The sequence below is a fragment of the Vigna angularis genome, chromosome 9 (assembly GCF_016808095.1).
Source record: "Vigna angularis cultivar LongXiaoDou No.4 chromosome 9, ASM1680809v1, whole genome shotgun sequence".
Classification (NCBI taxonomy): domain Eukaryota; kingdom Viridiplantae; phylum Streptophyta; class Magnoliopsida; order Fabales; family Fabaceae; genus Vigna; species Vigna angularis.
This window is the reverse complement of record NC_068978.1, coordinates 7,379,943-7,396,956: the sequence shown is the minus strand read 5'-3', so window position 1 is coordinate 7,396,956 and position 17,014 is coordinate 7,379,943. Positions and strand designations below refer to the sequence as shown.

The 17,014-nt window shown below is 34.9% G+C and overlaps 1 protein-coding gene across 5 annotated transcripts in view; it reads right to left on the bottom strand.

Moving 5' to 3' along the window:
- Positions 1-2,209: 2,209 nt before the first annotated feature.
- LOC108346440 (uncharacterized) overlaps positions 2,210-17,014 on the bottom strand; it is a 58,467-nt gene continuing 43,662 nt past the window's right edge. For 4 of the 5 annotated variants that reach the window (XM_052868698.1, XM_052868697.1, XM_052868701.1 and 1 more), the window contains 8 exons: positions 10,347-11,006; positions 8,292-9,062; positions 6,158-6,529; positions 4,906-5,718; positions 3,165-4,109; positions 2,939-2,997; positions 2,788-2,854; positions 2,211-2,580 (listed from right to left, as the gene is read on the bottom strand). In XM_052868698.1, the coding sequence (XP_052724658.1) occupies positions 2,956-2,997; positions 3,165-4,109; positions 4,906-5,718; positions 6,158-6,529; positions 8,292-9,062; positions 10,347-11,006 (3,603 nt within the window). In that variant the 3' untranslated portion in view covers positions 2,211-2,580; positions 2,788-2,854; positions 2,939-2,955. Of the gene's footprint in view, positions 2,581-2,787; positions 2,855-2,938; positions 2,998-3,164; positions 4,110-4,905; positions 5,719-6,157; positions 6,530-8,291; positions 9,063-10,346; positions 11,007-17,014 lie in introns of all 5 variants that reach the window. The other variant, XM_052868699.1, reaches the window with a different exon arrangement.

Sequence of the window (17,014 nt, the reverse complement as noted above, 5' to 3'; positions counted from 1 at the left end):
ACCGGTTTTATTACTTGAACGATTTGGTACACTTGCCAAAGCCACAACAACCGAGAAGGCCTCAAAGGTGGGAGAAGATCAACACTCAGGGCTTCTTCCAAAATTCTAGCCCTTGGTGTGTTCAGCGGGGTGTATCTCTCAAATTTGGTCCCTTTCAGACCATCTCTATACTTTTGGCCTTTTGGACACTCGTCGGGGATGAACGTCTTCTTCCCTTCTTTCTTCTGTTGTCCTGAGGTTGAACTTTGCTCGTGCTGCCGCCTCTGAACATCTCTAATCTCTCATCTCCTCAATTCTGATGAACTTAGCTGCTCTTTCTTGTAACTCATCTAGGGTCATAGGGGGTTCTGCAAACAAATTGCCCGTATAAGGGCAAGGCCTCAACACCGTAGCCAGAGTGCTTATTGTGAATTTCTTGCCTACTCCCCTCACCTACCGTGCGGTCTTATTGTACCGGTCCATGAAATCTCTAAAACTCTCTCCCTTCTCTTGCTTGCCTCGCTATGATCCTCACCTTGGTGACGGGTGTAACGTCCCGGCAGCTCACAGGGACCGTTGACTGCCCCCACAGACCACTGCCAGGCTTTCCAGTGTGCTTTGTCCTCACTCGCACACTTTCTGGGAAAACTTCCCAGAAGGTCACCCATCCCAGAATTACTCCAGGCCAAGCACGCTTAACCATGGAGTTCTTATGAGTCAGGCTTTAAGCTATCCTTCAACCGTATAGTCCCATACCTATACAGTCTCTAGATCCCTCTCATTCCGGTGTATGTTCGATTCATCCATGTACCCCTTCCACCCGAAGCTGCCAGGAGCCGCTCCTTGTCTGTGCCCCCTGCACCATGCTTCTTGCACCGGCGTCACTCCCCGCCCTCGTCTCCGTGCCCGGGTGTCACATGCCCACCAGCTTGCGCTCTGGTTCGTCCTCGAACCACACCGTACTGGGAGAGGCTAGGCTCTGATACCATCTGTAACGTCCCGGCAGCTCACAGGGACCGTTGACTGCCCCCACAGACCACCGCCAGGCTTTCCAGTGTGCTTTGTCCTCACTCGCACACTTTCTGGGAAAACTTCCCAGAAGGTCACCCATCCCAGAATTACTCCAGGCCAAGCACGCTTAACCATGGAGTTCTTATGAGTCAGGCTACCGAAAAGTAAATGCATTTTGGTGATATGAGTAGTCAAATCAATTCCTTTAAGCTATCCTTCAACCGTATAGTCCCATACCTATACAGTCTCTAGATCCCTCTTATTCCGGTGTATGTTCGATTCATCCATGTACCCCTTCCACCCGAAGCTGCCAGGAGCCGCTCCTTGTCTGTGCCCCCTGCACCATGCTTCTTGCACCGGCGTCACTCCCCGCCCTCGTCTCCGTGCCCGGGTGTCACATGAACGGTCCCTGCGAGTTGCCGGGACGTTACAACGGGCATGACCCTCACCTTGGTGACGACTGTGATCAGATTCATGATCTGTGTCTTCTTCCGAGTCCTGCTCTGTTTCCGAAAATTCCACAATGGGTGGTGTCTCAGCGCGTGCGGAAGATTGTTGATTAGCTTGGGCCCTTCTAGCCGCATCACGCTTGTTTCTAAGAGTTTCAATTTCTGCTTGCATCGCCTCCATCCTTCTTTGTACTTCCTGCATAAACGTTGTCAGGTCTTGTGCCATCCTTATGGTCTCGATAAAGTATCTTCAACAATCCTCGGCCCCACGGTGGGCGCCAAAATGTCTATACTAAAATGGCACGAGGATAACGCCTGCCACTTCTGCTCGGGAGTGCTTCAACATCCACTATCTTCAACCGGTCGGTCCTTAGTACTTCAATCTCGACGCTCAAGTCAGAATTTATCTCTGCAAGTCTATCAATATTTAGTCAGAGTTCTCTTACCTTCTTAATAAATTGTTAGTTATAGGGCCTAAAGAAATCTAATCAATTAACTTATCTCTTAATGAGAATCAATGCAAACCTTAACCGCTCCACTGTGACCGTTACATCATTAATTGTGTGTTTAATGACATTCAAATGTCTTCTTGAGCAAACAGCTACAGGAGGTTCTTCAACGAATATTACGCTGATGACCGATCGAGATCAAGTGACCCCGTTTGTACTAACGTGGTGAGCTTGACCGATCGATCATACTCACTATATGGTAACACAACTCAATATGAAAGCACATAGTAACATATTCATTTCATTTTCACCCACTTATAGATTGAGCTCTCTATGTAAAAGTGTTGCTCAGCTCTGATTTCAATAGAGTATTATGTTCAAACCTGAGATATAGATAAAACTAACAACATATGCATACAAGCACACTTTTTTTTTTTGTGGACATAAGCTCATACAGTCAATATTTAGTGACACAGTTCATGATTTCACCTTTACTCAATATTCATAACCATTCATCACTCTTAATCTCACACATTACATAATATAATATAACCGTTCAACACAATTTTTTTTAAAACACAATCACACAAAAATAGTAAAATAGAGACAGATTCATCTTCATCCACTCTTTAATTATGCCTTCAATCTCCTCTTAATTACTGCATTATTGTAGTAGGCAACTCAGATTCAACCTATACAATTTATAAGAACAATTACTATACTTTCATAAAAGTTATTAAGAAAAGAATATGAATTTAATTATAAAGTAAGTAAAAGTAGCATTATATATAGAAAATATCATTCTATACATAAGTCTCATAACTAAAACATCACAGAGAAATATCCATTAAAATAGAAATCAATAAAACATTAAATTAAACTAAAAAAAAATTACTTACATAATCAGTCATAATCATCATGGGATGCTGTGAAAAACTGCTTCTTATTGATCACCACCTGCATATGCTAGAGAAAATGATAGTATAACTCATAACTCACCATAAAAAAAAAAGTAACAATTTTAGTGGCATTAGATAATATTTGATGTACCATATTCACTATCTGAGCTATTGGAGAACTGAAATGATGGCACTAGAAGCATCTGGAGCCTATTTAAAACAAAAGAATACGTACAAGTTAATAGCACGATGCTACTAAAAAACACATTACAGTAAAAATAATGTCTGAAAATATTGTTATACAGGAACCTAGAATTCTTGGACATATCATCCATCATTCTTTATGAAGAAACATTAAGATGTAAAAGTGTAGGTACCTTTTTTGCAGAAGTTTTGAGCACAGCAGAATTGAGATCACTTTCTTTCTGTGGTCTCTCGTATTCTGAACAGTACCATTTTGTGGGATGATTTATTTTGTTTACTGCACTGAAAGTTTTCATAGAGCTGCACTTGATGACGAAGACTTCCTCCAAGGAGGGAAAACTTAAAGTTAAATTGCCAGAATAAAAGCACCCTAGCTCATCTAAATTTTCAAGATACAAATCCTGGAGCTGCTTAAATATTATTTCTTCGTCCTCATCGGATTCTTTCCCCTCCTTCGACACTATCTCTTCAATTACTTTACATTCTTTTATCTTCATTGTTTTGAGTTCAGCCAAACCTTTTGCTGTCGAAGATGTGAACAAATATGGCAGACTATTGCAACTTTCTACCTTCAAATAACTGAGCCGAGGAAACATTATCGCATTCTCATCTAATTCATCCCCCTCCTTAGATTCATCTGCAACAATTGCCATCAATCCCTCACAGTCTTCCACTACTAGATCTTCAAGTCCCACAAGACTTTTGGCTGCTGATGCGGGAAACACACTTTTAAGGCCCTTACATTCCTTCACGTGTATTTCTTCTAGATGTTGCATGCATAAAATTCTATGAGGATCTTCATTCCAAACATTTTCCAGATTTGGCAACTTCGATAAAACCAATTTCTTCAGAGGAAAAGTAATTGATGTGTCTTTTGTTGTACATTTTACATCAAATATGGTTTTGACATAATCACTGTTTCCAACTTCCAATGTTTTCAATCTAGGTAATAAAGGAAGTAAATGGAAGGGTAGCACTGCATCTGATAAAAATCGTGGGTCATTCACAGTCAATTTGGTCAACTCACTGAAACAGAGGCCGGGGATATGCAGTGAGCCATTCCATATCTCTTGTTGTGTTGGTCCACTTTGCAGATCAACTTCGTCAAGCTCTGAAATCTGCACGTGCAAAATCATAAATAAAAATATGAAAGTAATTATTTACAGCAGTCAATTATATCTTTTAAATCACTACTCTACAAATATGAAATACTTACTATTTTTATTATTAATTATTTTTTATTATGAAAAAAAACCCACCTTACTATATTTAAAAGAAATTATCTACTGAATCACGTTTTCTAATTCACATTACTTGACATCAAGACTTGCAAAACCAAGTTAAGAATTGAGATTTATAATTTTATTTAGTTATCATATAATTAAAAATTTGTTGAACCGTTACCGTATGTTTGAGACATGTAAATAAATATATAAAAATTGTTGTTATGAATAATACAATTTAAAATTATTTTAAACAATGTTCTTTTTCCTTCTTCTTCATATTTATTATTTTTAATGACAAATAATATATATCACGAACTCTTTATTATTTATGTTTTGTTTTTAAATTTTTTCATAAATTTCGTTATAGTTATTAATTAAATTTGTAAATAAGTATTATAATTTTGAGTTTAAATTGTAGACGCAGTGTGAATTAGAAGTAATAGAAAAAAAATTGTAATGATCAAAATTACATCCATCTGTCTTTTTTTTTTTTTTGTGACTTAGTCTTGCAATTTATATGTAGACAAGTTGTACATAAGGTTACAATTTATATATATTTTCTGTCGCCTAAATTTGCAGTAGGCTATTGTGAATATAGATATATAACCAATGAGCACTCAGAGGGTGTATTTTTTATATAGACAAGAATCGTAACAATGTTCAATAAAAAGAAATATTAACGACGTACCTTTTCCAGAAATTCCTTCTTCATAGTAGAGTTGAGATCAGTTTTCAATGTAGTGTTTGATCCTTCAAGTTTTACTTGAGACAACTTACTTGCCTCTAGAGTACCAGGACATAAACTTACCATATTGTCGCAATCTCTTATTGACAGTTCCTCCAACAATGGAAAACTTAAACTCCCTTTGTAAAACCTTCGGAGATTTTTCAGATATTGAAGACTCAAACAATTGAGCTTCGGAAATATTATTTCATCCTCACCTGATTCCTCCCCTTCTTTAGACACTATTTCTTCAATTGATTCACACTTTTCTATTTCCATTTTTTCAAGTTTAGCCAAACTTTTGGCTGTTGAAGATATAAACAAATACGACAAGCTATCGCAGTTTTCAACTTTTAAACATATCAGATTCGAGAAAGACACTCTGCATGTTATCAAGTTTTTTAAATTGGAACACTTAATGACTTCAAAGGTTTCTAGATTTCTGACAAAGGGTTCAGTCCATGAGTTTTCTAACCCAATGGAAACTAGCTCTTGAAGGGACTCCATTCGTAATTCTTTCAATTGTAAGAGAAATTCACTATTATTAGGTCTTTGATCCCAGAAAATCACTTTGAAGGAACTGTCACACACCACAAGCTTTATTACATTTGGCAACGGTGTTAGAAATCCATACTGCGGAAATTCATCACACTCAATATCAAAGCACAGACCGAGAACTTTTATCTTGTGTAAAAGGTTTCTCTGAAATTTCCCATTGGCAATCATCTTCAATTCATCTTCACCCACTGTCAGATGTTCTAAGTTCGGTGTAATTAGCTACAAAGACAAACCAATAACGAAGTAAAAGTAGTTAGCATGGTCATATATATTCGTCTCTCTATATAAAATTAAAACCGTAAATTTTCATGCTAAAATAAGTCTTATAATTAGTACATAAAACTCAACAAATCAATATTAAATAAAAATAGGTGTGAACAAGTCAATTTGAAAGAAAAAACGTTTATTTAAAAAAATGTAAAAAAGACGAACAAGCCAGGCCGGGTAGCTGTTACTAAGGCCATACCGTATGCACTTACAACAATTTCGAGTTTAAAATTTTAGATGAAAATTTTCATAAATGAGATGAAAGGTGGTTCCTCCGTGAAGAAAATAATGAATTGTTTATAAAGATTGAAGCAATAATTGATGCATGATAATTTCAATGGAAGTAGAAGAATATATGCTTGAACTTCGGTAAATCACTGGGGAATGTAACCTTGGGATTTGTTTGCTCTGGATCAGCTGGATTAGGCTCTGTAACAATTTCAGCATAATCTTCATTCCAAACAGTTTCAAAATTTGGCAGCTTCAGTAAAACTAATTTCTTCAGAGGAAAAGTGAATGTGTCTTGTGAACATTTGACATCAAATATAGTTTTAACAGAATCACAGTTTCGAACTTCTAATGTTTGCAATTCAGGTAACAAAGGAAGCACACCGAAGGGGATTACATATGATAAAAGTTGGCACCCATCGACAACCAAGGTTTCCAAGTTACTGAAACAAAAGTCGCGGATTTGCAGTGTGAAACGCCATATCTCGTTTAGGTCTGCCCTATCTTTGAACTCAACACTCGATCTCCATCCAATCTTGCAAAATCAGAACATGTCAACCAATAAATAAAAATATGAAATTAATCTTTTACATGGCTAACAAGAATTCAGATTTTTTTAATATACTTTGGCTAGAAACCACCAACTATTATTAATTTTTCAGAAATACAATGATAAATTTTAATAGCTTTTTCTTTTCAAATTACATTTTTCTTACAAAATTATATGCGCTACTTTGCAAAGGTAAATTTTGAGTTAGATTTAAAACTCTTTCTAATTTTCGTAAAATTGAAAATCGAGTTATGTTTGACATCTTTGCTTTCTAATTTTGTGTGAACCTATTACTAATATTTAGTAAAAAAATAATCAATATAGTGTAGGACTTTTTAAATGTCATTAGAATTAACCTTTTACTAATATTCAATAAATTGTAGAACTTTTTATTTTTTTACATTAGATAATGATAGATCGTTTTTAATATTTTCCTAAATAAGATATAGTGGCAATAATAACAAGTAATTGTTGTTAAACATTTTTAATTTAGAAATGCATGAGATATATTATATCGAAAAACTTCTCATTTCCTCTTTAAAATAAAAATATAACACACAATTTAAAACTAAAGAAAACCCACATTTATTTCACAAGATTTTAAGATAAATAAATGCAGCTTTTCTATAGTTAAATTATTTAAGTTTTTATCTTTTATCTTTTATATTATACACTATAAGAAATCTCTAAATAATAATCAATTTTAATTATAATAATTAATTTATTACTATAATAATCAATTTAGAAACTAATTTATAATTTAAAAATTATTAATAATTAAAATAGTTTATAACTTAGTACTGTAGTATGTTAGTTTTTAAATTGATCATTAACATTAGTTATCAAAATTTTTACTATCAAAACTAAATTGATTTCTAAATTAGTCTCTAGACTAATTTCTCTAAAACATTTTAATAACGTCACAATAATCAAAACCTTATTAGTGACGTCTTATTTAAGAATGAAAAAATGATTAAACATAGTATTTATTTAGTCTCAATTTCGGAGTTATTAGAATTTATCTGCATAAACTTCTCTGCAAATTTTTTAACATGAAACATATATTATTTTTCTCTCTGTGTAACACGTTTGCGCACTATAGGTAAAGTCATAAATTTATAATATCAATTTGACCTATCCTAATTAAAAAGTTGTTTTGCTTTTATAGATGACTGCTAGCAAGTACTATACATAAATCCTAAGTAACCCTCGGACTTGGTCATCCAAAGGAGATTTTGATGGGAAATGTATTCTTTTATATATGAAAGATAACATCCAATAAACTTTAAGAATGTTAAATATACAAAGAAAACGCCAGGTTTAAATACTTTACATTTACGTATAAACAATATGATGTAATTACTACTATTCATTCCATCAACATAAAACTAACTGGTGAGAGAGAATTCTTAAATAAGAAAATATTTATATATATATATATATATATAAATATATATATATATATATATATATATATATATATATATATATATATATATATATATATATATATATATATATATATATATATATATATATATATATATATGAGTTATTTGATTTGTGAGTTGAATGTTTTGCACGACTCATTTTATAATTTTTTTTTCAAATAAAAGGTCTAAAGGAAAGGTAGATACACTTGATTAAACCTTTATTATAATTTTTATGTATAATTATTCCATATTTTTTTTGTTTGTTATCATAGAAAGTGTTCCTTATTCGCTATGTTGAATAAAGAAACACGTACCTTGCTCATGAATTCCTCCCACAGAGTAGAGCTAAGATCAATTTCCAATGGAATAACTTGAGACAACTTACTTGCCTCTAGAGTACCTGGACATAAAGTTACCATCTTGTCGCACTCTGATATTGACAATTCCTCCAACAATGGAAAACTTAAACTCCCTTTGTAAAACCTTTGGAGATTTTTCAGATATTTAAGACTCAAACAATTGATTTTCGGAAATATTATTTGATCCTCGTTTGATTCTTCCCTTTCTTCAGACACTATTTCTTCAATTGATTTACACTTTTCTATCTCCATTCTTTGGAGTTTAACCAAACTTTTGGCTGTTGAAGATGTAAACAAATATGACAAGCTATCGCAGTTTTCAACTTTTAAACATATCACATTCGAGAAAGACACTCTGCATGTTACCAAGTTTTTTAAACTGGAACAGCTAATCACTTCAAAGGTTTCTAGATTTCTGACAAAGGGCTCAGTCCAAGAGTTCTCTAACCCAATGGAAACCAACTCTTCAAGGGACTCCAAGCGTAATTCTTTCAATCGTAAAAGAAGTCCACTATCATTAGCACTTTGACAGCAGAACATCTCCTTCGAGGAACCACCACGTACCACAAGCTTCTCTATATTGGGAACCGGTTCTAGAATTTCATACCCAAATGCATCCGAAAACAAGCAGAGAGTAAGACATTTTAAGTTCTCTAAGAAGTTTCTCTCAAATTCTCCATGCAAAATCATATCTACTCCATTATTCCCCAGTGACAACCACTTTAACTGAGAAAAAGCACAAGCAAAAGCAGATTATTGCAATTAGTAATGAATCTCTTTTATATACAAGACATAAATAACCTTGCATTCAAAGATTCCTGATAAGTAATAATCTGTGACAAATTAACTACGTGATGGTACAAGATTGTTTGTAAAGGTTGGCGCAACCCTAGTTTTAGAAATGCAAAAGTAAAGGCTGCCGAAATCTTTACTCATGCACAACTTAAAAGTATAGGCCTGAATCATAAATAAGTATCCAATAAGTAATTTTTGGTATTGTTATTGATGTATGTGTTCAATCACGTCTGTAAAAACAGTGCACGTTTAGTCACATTATAAGAATAGGTTATAGGCATGTTGAAATTCTTTTTCATGTTTGCTACGCAAAGTTACATAGATTAAGGGCTGGAGGCCAATGATGATATGTAATAATTATTGTCATAGTTTTTGATAATGTAGAGGACGAATTGATGATATTTGATCTATAATTAATTAAACATACATTTGCTCGTAGAAGTAATGTAAGGAAAACACTTGCAGCAAAGTGTAAGTCTCATGCTCAATGATATCAACTGTCTTGTCATGATAGCATCAATCACCACTTGACAATTAGGTAATATACTAATAAAAAAGTGAATTTTTGTATTTATTAAAAAGGAAATTAAAAAGTAAAATAATAAATATGAAGTGATTGAAAAAATTTATTGAGTGTCAAAGTATTATAATCCTTGTATAAATTATTTGATGCATGCAGAGAGTACGTAGGTGTATATGTAGGTGGGTCACAGGAATGTTAGATATGTTGTGGGGGATGGGTAGTTTCTTCTGTATCGGTAGCAGCTATATGTTTTTCATGTTATGAGGACGTTTATTTTTTACTTTATGGGTAGTGACTATGTTTACCTTTTTTGTTTGGCGTAGATCTATTATCAGGGTCACATAATCCAAAGGCACAAACATTTTGTGGATGAAAGAAAATACGGTATTTATATTTTTTTATGTATGTTACCTCAGTATTTTGAAAAAAAAAAATATTAAGTTATGACTGATATAAAATGTAATTTTAAGTTGGAGATGATTGATAAGTTCATAAACAAAATTAGAGACATCTCAATTATTCATATTTAGTATATTTGTTTTTTTGATAAAAAAATGATAAAATAAAATGGTGTCCCTTAATATTTGTGAAATTGATCTGAAATCATATTTTGTTGTATTCATGAATGGCCTCACACGTTTTCAACAAAAGATGTGGACACGAAGAGGAAGTAATAAAACAGTTGTACGTACCTTTTCGGTACCGACTTGATTCTCCGTATGTGATTCTAGATGTGCAAAATTGTGGCACTGCAGTGAGTAGTAGTAAAAATATTTGAACATGGGCAGACCCTTTAGTTTGAATGATCTCACCCAGGGACAGGAGAGCTCTTGATTTGTTCCTCTTGGATCTGCGCTACTATTCTCTGCAACAATAGTCATCAATTCCTCACAGTCTTCAACTTCTAGATTTTTAAGCTCCACAACATCTTTGGTTATTGATGCAGGAAACACGCTTCTAAGACATTTACAGTTCTCAACGTGTACTTCTTCTAGATGGTGCATCCTTAGAATTCCATCAGGATCTTCATTCCAAACATTCTTCAAATTTGGCAGATTGGATAAAGTCAAATTCTTCAAAGAAAAAAGAGTTGGTCCTGTAGATGTCACATCTTTGCTTTCTGTTGTACATTTGACATCAAATATGGCTTTGATATGCATACAGTTCTGAACTTTCAATGTTTCCAAATTAGTTAATGAAGGAAGTAAATTGAGTGGTAGAAGTACATCTGATCTAAACTGACAACCATCCACCTTCAGAGATTCTAAGAGACCGAAGTTGGAGTTTGGGATGATCTGAGAGCCAAAACATAACTCTTGTATATCTCTCTCACTCAAATTTGATGTACTCCCCTGCAAAACAAATTAGATTTAGACTTATATTTTCGTTACATTTAAATTTTGAACGGTTTGGGAATATTTCCATCTTTATATATATAATAGTAATAATACTAACAACAACGATAAGATAACATAATAACAAAATGGATTAAATATATTTTTATCTTTAAATTATTTTTAAAAACTGCATTTTTTTGTTAAATTAAGTTTATACCTATTTGGTTCACTCACTTTATGAAAGTAATATAAACATCCTCCTAACGGACATAAATGTTTTATTATAATCTAAACTTCATTTATCAAAAAATAAACATTCAACATAACATAAATTTCATTTATCACATAATAAACACTCAATTATAACTTAGTAGTTGGTTTAATACCTTTTCTTCTACGATCATTTCTCATGGCTTTATTCATTGAAGATATAATTATTTTCTTTACCATAGGCATTCATTATACTTTTATCAATTGTTGTTTAGGTTGATGATATTGTTATTGTTAGTCTTAGTAAAATTATTATCAACTCTACTAAAGCTTTCTTATATAAATCTTTTAAGTTAAAAGATCTTGGAGATTTTAAGTTTCTTCCAGCTGTCAAAATCCAAAACAGGTATTTTTTGTGCCAACATCATTACGTTATTTTCTAGACAAGTCCATAATTTATTGGAAAGCAAAGAAACAATCCACAGTTAACAAGTCTTATGTAGAAACCGAGTACAAATCTCTTGTTGTTGTTACTAACTTGTTGTTGTTACTAATGAGCGTACTGTGAGGAATGAAGTCCCACAATGGTGGGAACTTGTAAAGGGGTATGGTTTGGTGGCTATAAAAGAAACCCCTTGCCCCTTTGTAAAACATGTCATTCTCTCCTATTTTTTCATTTATTGTATTCTCATAATTTTGAGAAGTTTTGTATTGAAAGAGAGAGGTGCTGTAAATTTCTTCCACTAGTATAAAATTTCTATTTTTGCCTATTGTCAGTATTTTCTCTTCTCTATTTAAGTTGTGTGTTTGTGTTGTATGACTGATACCCAACAAGTGGTATTTGGGAAAGTTCTGGCTAGGAAAGATTTGGTACTTAAGAGTGTCCATTTGTGACCCACCTCTCTTTCCTGGGAACTTCTTGGTGTCTTACTTCACGATTTACCTGTGTTGTTCCAGTAGACAATACTATTCATAGTGAGAAGTGCATAAGCCGATATTTTAGAAATTATGACAACAAAATCCGAGATAGAGAGGTTCAACGGGAACAATTTCTCGTTGTTGAAATTGAAGATAAAGGCAATTTTGAGAAAGGACAATTGCATAGATGCAATTGAAGGAAAACCCGCAGAAATGACGGAGTAGAAGTGGAAAGAAATTGACAACAACGCCATCCCGAATTTGCACCTGTCAATGGCAGATTCAGTGTTATCAAATGTGGTGGAGAAAGAAACAGCAAGGGAGATTTGGGATGCCCTCATAAAATTATATGAGGTGAAGTCTCTTCACACAAGAATATTCTTGAAGAGAAAACTCTACACTCTTCGGATGAGTGAGTCCACAACGGTGATGAACCACATCAACCATCTGAACACTCTGTTTGCCCAACTATCAGCGGTGGATTTCAACATAGTTTAAAATGAACGCGCAGAGCTTCTACTGCAGAGTTTACCCGACTCGTATGATCAACTCATCATCAATATTACGAATAATAATATTGAAGGCTGTCTACACTTTGAGGATGTTGCCGGAGCAATTCTTGAAGAAGAATCCAGGCGGAGGAACAAAGAAGACATACTGGAAAGTTCAAAGGAAACACAAGCTTTGGTGATGATGAGAGGAAGATCAACGAAATATGGGTCTAGTGGGAGTCAGTCCCATGATAGATCTCAAAGTAAGAAGCATCTCAAATGCTACAATTGTGGCAAAAGGGGGCATGTCAAGAAAGAATGTTGGCACAAGAAGAGTGGAAGAAAGAACTTTGATGCATCAACCTCACAAGTTTGTATGGCAAATACATCAAAGGATGAAGATATTCTGTGAGAAAGAGGGGAGATCTGGTAAGTCATAAAAGCTCAGAAGATCATGACATGTGCTTGTGGGAGATACGTTGTAGAAAGCTAATGCAATGGTTGCATTGACAAGTCAAGAAGAAACGGTGTTGACGTGATATCGTACTTGGACATATGTCAAAGTGAAGTTTGCAAGGCAGAACGTAATCTGTACTCGGGCTTAAGAAGGTTGTTTTACCTTTATGCGAGCACTGTGTGATAAGCCAACAACATAGATCAAAGTTTGCAAGTTTGACTACCAGAAAAGAAAACACAAGAAGACTTGGTTCATTCTGATGTAAGGGAATCACCGGAGTTATTCCTAGGAGGAGCAAAGTTTATTCCAGGAGTTTGTGGGTGTATTACATCAAGAGGAAGTCAAATGTGTTGTTATTACCAGTTCAAGGAAACCAAAGCACGAGTAGAGCTTGAAACTGGGGAAAGAATTAAGTGCTTGGGCTATGCTAACAATGTGAAGGGGTATTGCCTGTGAGTTCCACACCGCTCACAAGGTTTTTGTTAAGCAGGAATGAAATGATGCTCCAACCAGAAGGCTTGAAGAACAAGAAAACTTGGTTTGCAGGTTGAACAAATCTCTATACGGTTGAAAGCAGGCGCTAAGGGGTTGGTATAAGAGATTTGATTCCTTTATCATTAGCCTCAGATACAACAAACTAAGTTCAGACCATTGTACATACTACAAGAGGTTTGAGGATAATGATTTTATCATTTTGTTGTTGTATGTGGATGACATGTTGGTGGTAGGCCCCAACAAAGCTCTAATCCAAGAACTGAAGGCACAATTGGCTAGGGAGTTTTGTATTTAAGGACTTGGAACCGGTAAACAAGATTTTGGGGATGCAAATTCACCGAGACAGAAAAAGATAGGAAGATTTGGCTTTTTTTCAAAAGTAAAACTTACTGAAAGTCTTGCGGCGCTTCAACATGCAAGAATTAAAGCCAGTTTTACCCCATCTCCTATCAATTATCCTCAAGTATGAGTCCTAGCAGTGAAATGGAGAGGATGGAGAAGTCTTGAGTACCGTATGCATCGATGGTGGACAACCTTATAATTGTTATGATGCATACAAGACCAGACATTGCACAAGCAGTGGGAGTGGTTAGTAGGTTCGTGGCAGGTTTAGGTGGAGAGCAGTGAAATATTGATCAGGTGTTGCATTGCGTTTCGGAGAATCAAAATTTGGTGTCAAAGGTTATTGGCAAATTTACGTAAATTCGATTCTACTGAAGTTTATCGAAAGAACAAGCAACACGAAGGCAAAAATGGTGTGAAGATTTGATTAGTTTCATCAAAATCTTCAAGTGGGAGATTGTGAGGAATGAAGTCCCACATTGGTGGGAACTTGTAAAGGGGTATGGCTTGGTGGCTATAAAAGAAACCCCTTGCCCCCTTTGTAAAACATGTCATTCTCTCCTATTTTCTCATTTCTTGTATTCTCATAATTTTGAGAAGTTTTGTATTGAAAGAGAGAGGTGCTGTAAATTTCTTCCACTAGTATAAAATTTCTATTTTTGCCTATTGTCAGTATTTTCTCTTCTCTATTTAAGTTGTGTATGCTTGTGCTGTATGACTGATACCCAACACGTACTTGGATTTGTAATCGTTTATCTAACTTTAAAATCTCTTCTTCTTTTAAGCAATTTATTGTGAATCAAGTTGCCACTAATCTTTCTCGTAATGAAAGAATCAAGCATCTGAAAATTGATCTTCACTGTGTTGGGAACAAGTAGACAAAGGAACCACAAAACTTACCCTAGGAAGCACCACTAACTTGTTGACCTTTTTAATAAATCTCTTCCTCGTCAAGGTTTTCTTACCATGTTGTCCAAGATGGGTCTTGAAAACATTTTCCTCTAATGAGGTGATCCCTGTAATTAAATACTAATATCAAACATAATTATAAATATATTATGTACTGATATCAGTAATAATTATGAAGATGTGCATCCAGTCACGCGGGATTTGTCCAACAAATCAAAGCCAACAAAGAGAATCAAGTTAGCATGATTATAGGAATCATGTTAGGCCATTATTCTATATATAGGATTGGTGTTTCTATAAATAGTTTTCTAGGGATGTATATAAGTTTGATATCTATTTTCAATAAAGCATCAGATTCTTCTACTGCCAACTCTTGTTATGGTATCAAAGCAAAGACCTTTGGCACGTTGAAATCTTGATCAACTAATGGCTGACAATGGAGATAAGTTTAGTAATCAAGGGAAACGTGTGTTTTCCCCTTATGATCTCAATCCCAATGATAATCCAGGAAACGTCATCACTCAAGTTCAATTGCGAGGCGAGAATTATGAGGAATGGGCTCGTGCCATGCGGACATCCTTGCGTGCTAGAAGAAAGTGGAGTTTCGTTGAAGGTGTTGGAATATAAATTGATTTTGTATGTTGGGCCTAAAAGATAAAAGTCCAATATTAGAAAAGGCCCAAATAGCATTCTAGAAAATCCTATCTAGAAGGATTCTAGAATGTTCTACAAAAATATCTAGAGATGCTTATCCATAAGATGTCTCTAGATAAGTTTAGAATTATAGGAATGTTTTAGAAAGTTCTAGAGAACAAATTACAACCCTTAGATGAATGTTGTGGTGGCAAGGTCCTAACCATTGGTTAAGGAGGTGCCATTAGTATAAATAGGGGATGATTGTATCATTTGAAAACAAGCCAAAAAAGTTTAGAAGCACTCAATACAAGCCTTTCCTCTTCTCTCAAAATCTTCCAACCTCTCTCAATCTTAAACACTTCCTTCTAGCCTTTAAAGTTTCCTTCCAACAAAGTGGTATCAGAGCCATAAGATCTTCGTAGAAATGGCAAATACTGGAGTTCCCTTTCAAGTCCTAATGCTCACTAAGAGCAACTATGACAATTGGAGCTTAAGGATGATAGCTCTCCTTGGTGCACATGATGTCTGGGAGGTGGTCGAGAAGGGCCACATTGAGCCAAAAAATGTAGAGAGTTTTTCTCAAGCTCAAAAGGATAGCTTGAGAGACTCAAGGAAGAGAGACAAGAAGGCTCTCTGTCTAATCTATCAAGGACTATATGAAGATGCTTTTGAGAATATTTTTGGAGTCAAGTCAGCCAAGGAAGCATGGGAGAAGCTTAAGATCTCTTACAAGGGAGTAGATCAAGTAAAAAAGGTACGTCTTCAAACTTTGAGAGGAGAGTTTGAAGCTTTGCATATGAAGGAAGGTGAACTAGTCTCTGATTACTTTTCAAGAGTTTTAACGGTTACTAATAACCTAAAAAGAAATGGTGAGAAGCTAAATGATGTAAGAATTAGGGGGAAAATTCTTAAATCATTAGATCCAAAGTTCGAACATATTGTCACCATTACCGAAGAAACAAAAGACTTGGAGGCCATGTAAATAGAGCAACTTCTTGGTTCGTTGCAAGCTTATGAAGAAAAGAAAAAGAAGAAGGAAGAGATCACGGAGCAAGTCCTCAAGGCACACATTGATTCAAGAATAGAAGAAAATACACACAACCAATCAAGGCGAAGTTATAGTCAAGAACAAGGACGAGGGCATGCATATGGACGTGGACAAGGACGAAGGCCTAACAACAATAACCAAATAGGAGAAAGCTCTAACAGAGGTAGTGGGAGAGGAAATCCGAATTCAAGGTATGATAAGACACAAATCAAGTGTTACAATTGTGATAAGTTTGGACATTATTCTTCTGAATGTAGAGCCCCTAACAAAAATAAAGTCAAAGAGAAAGCCAATTATGCTGAAGAAAAGTGTCAAGAAGATGGTACCTTGCTATTGGCTTACAAGTGCCAAGACAGAGGCGAGGATAATCAATGGTACCTTGACAATGGAGCAAGTAACCATATGTGTGGGAAAATAAGCATGTTTGTGAAGCTTGATGAATTAGTAAAGGGAAATGTGGCTTTTGGAGATGAATCAAAGGTGGCAGTGAAAGGAAAAGGTAATGTCCTCATCCGAC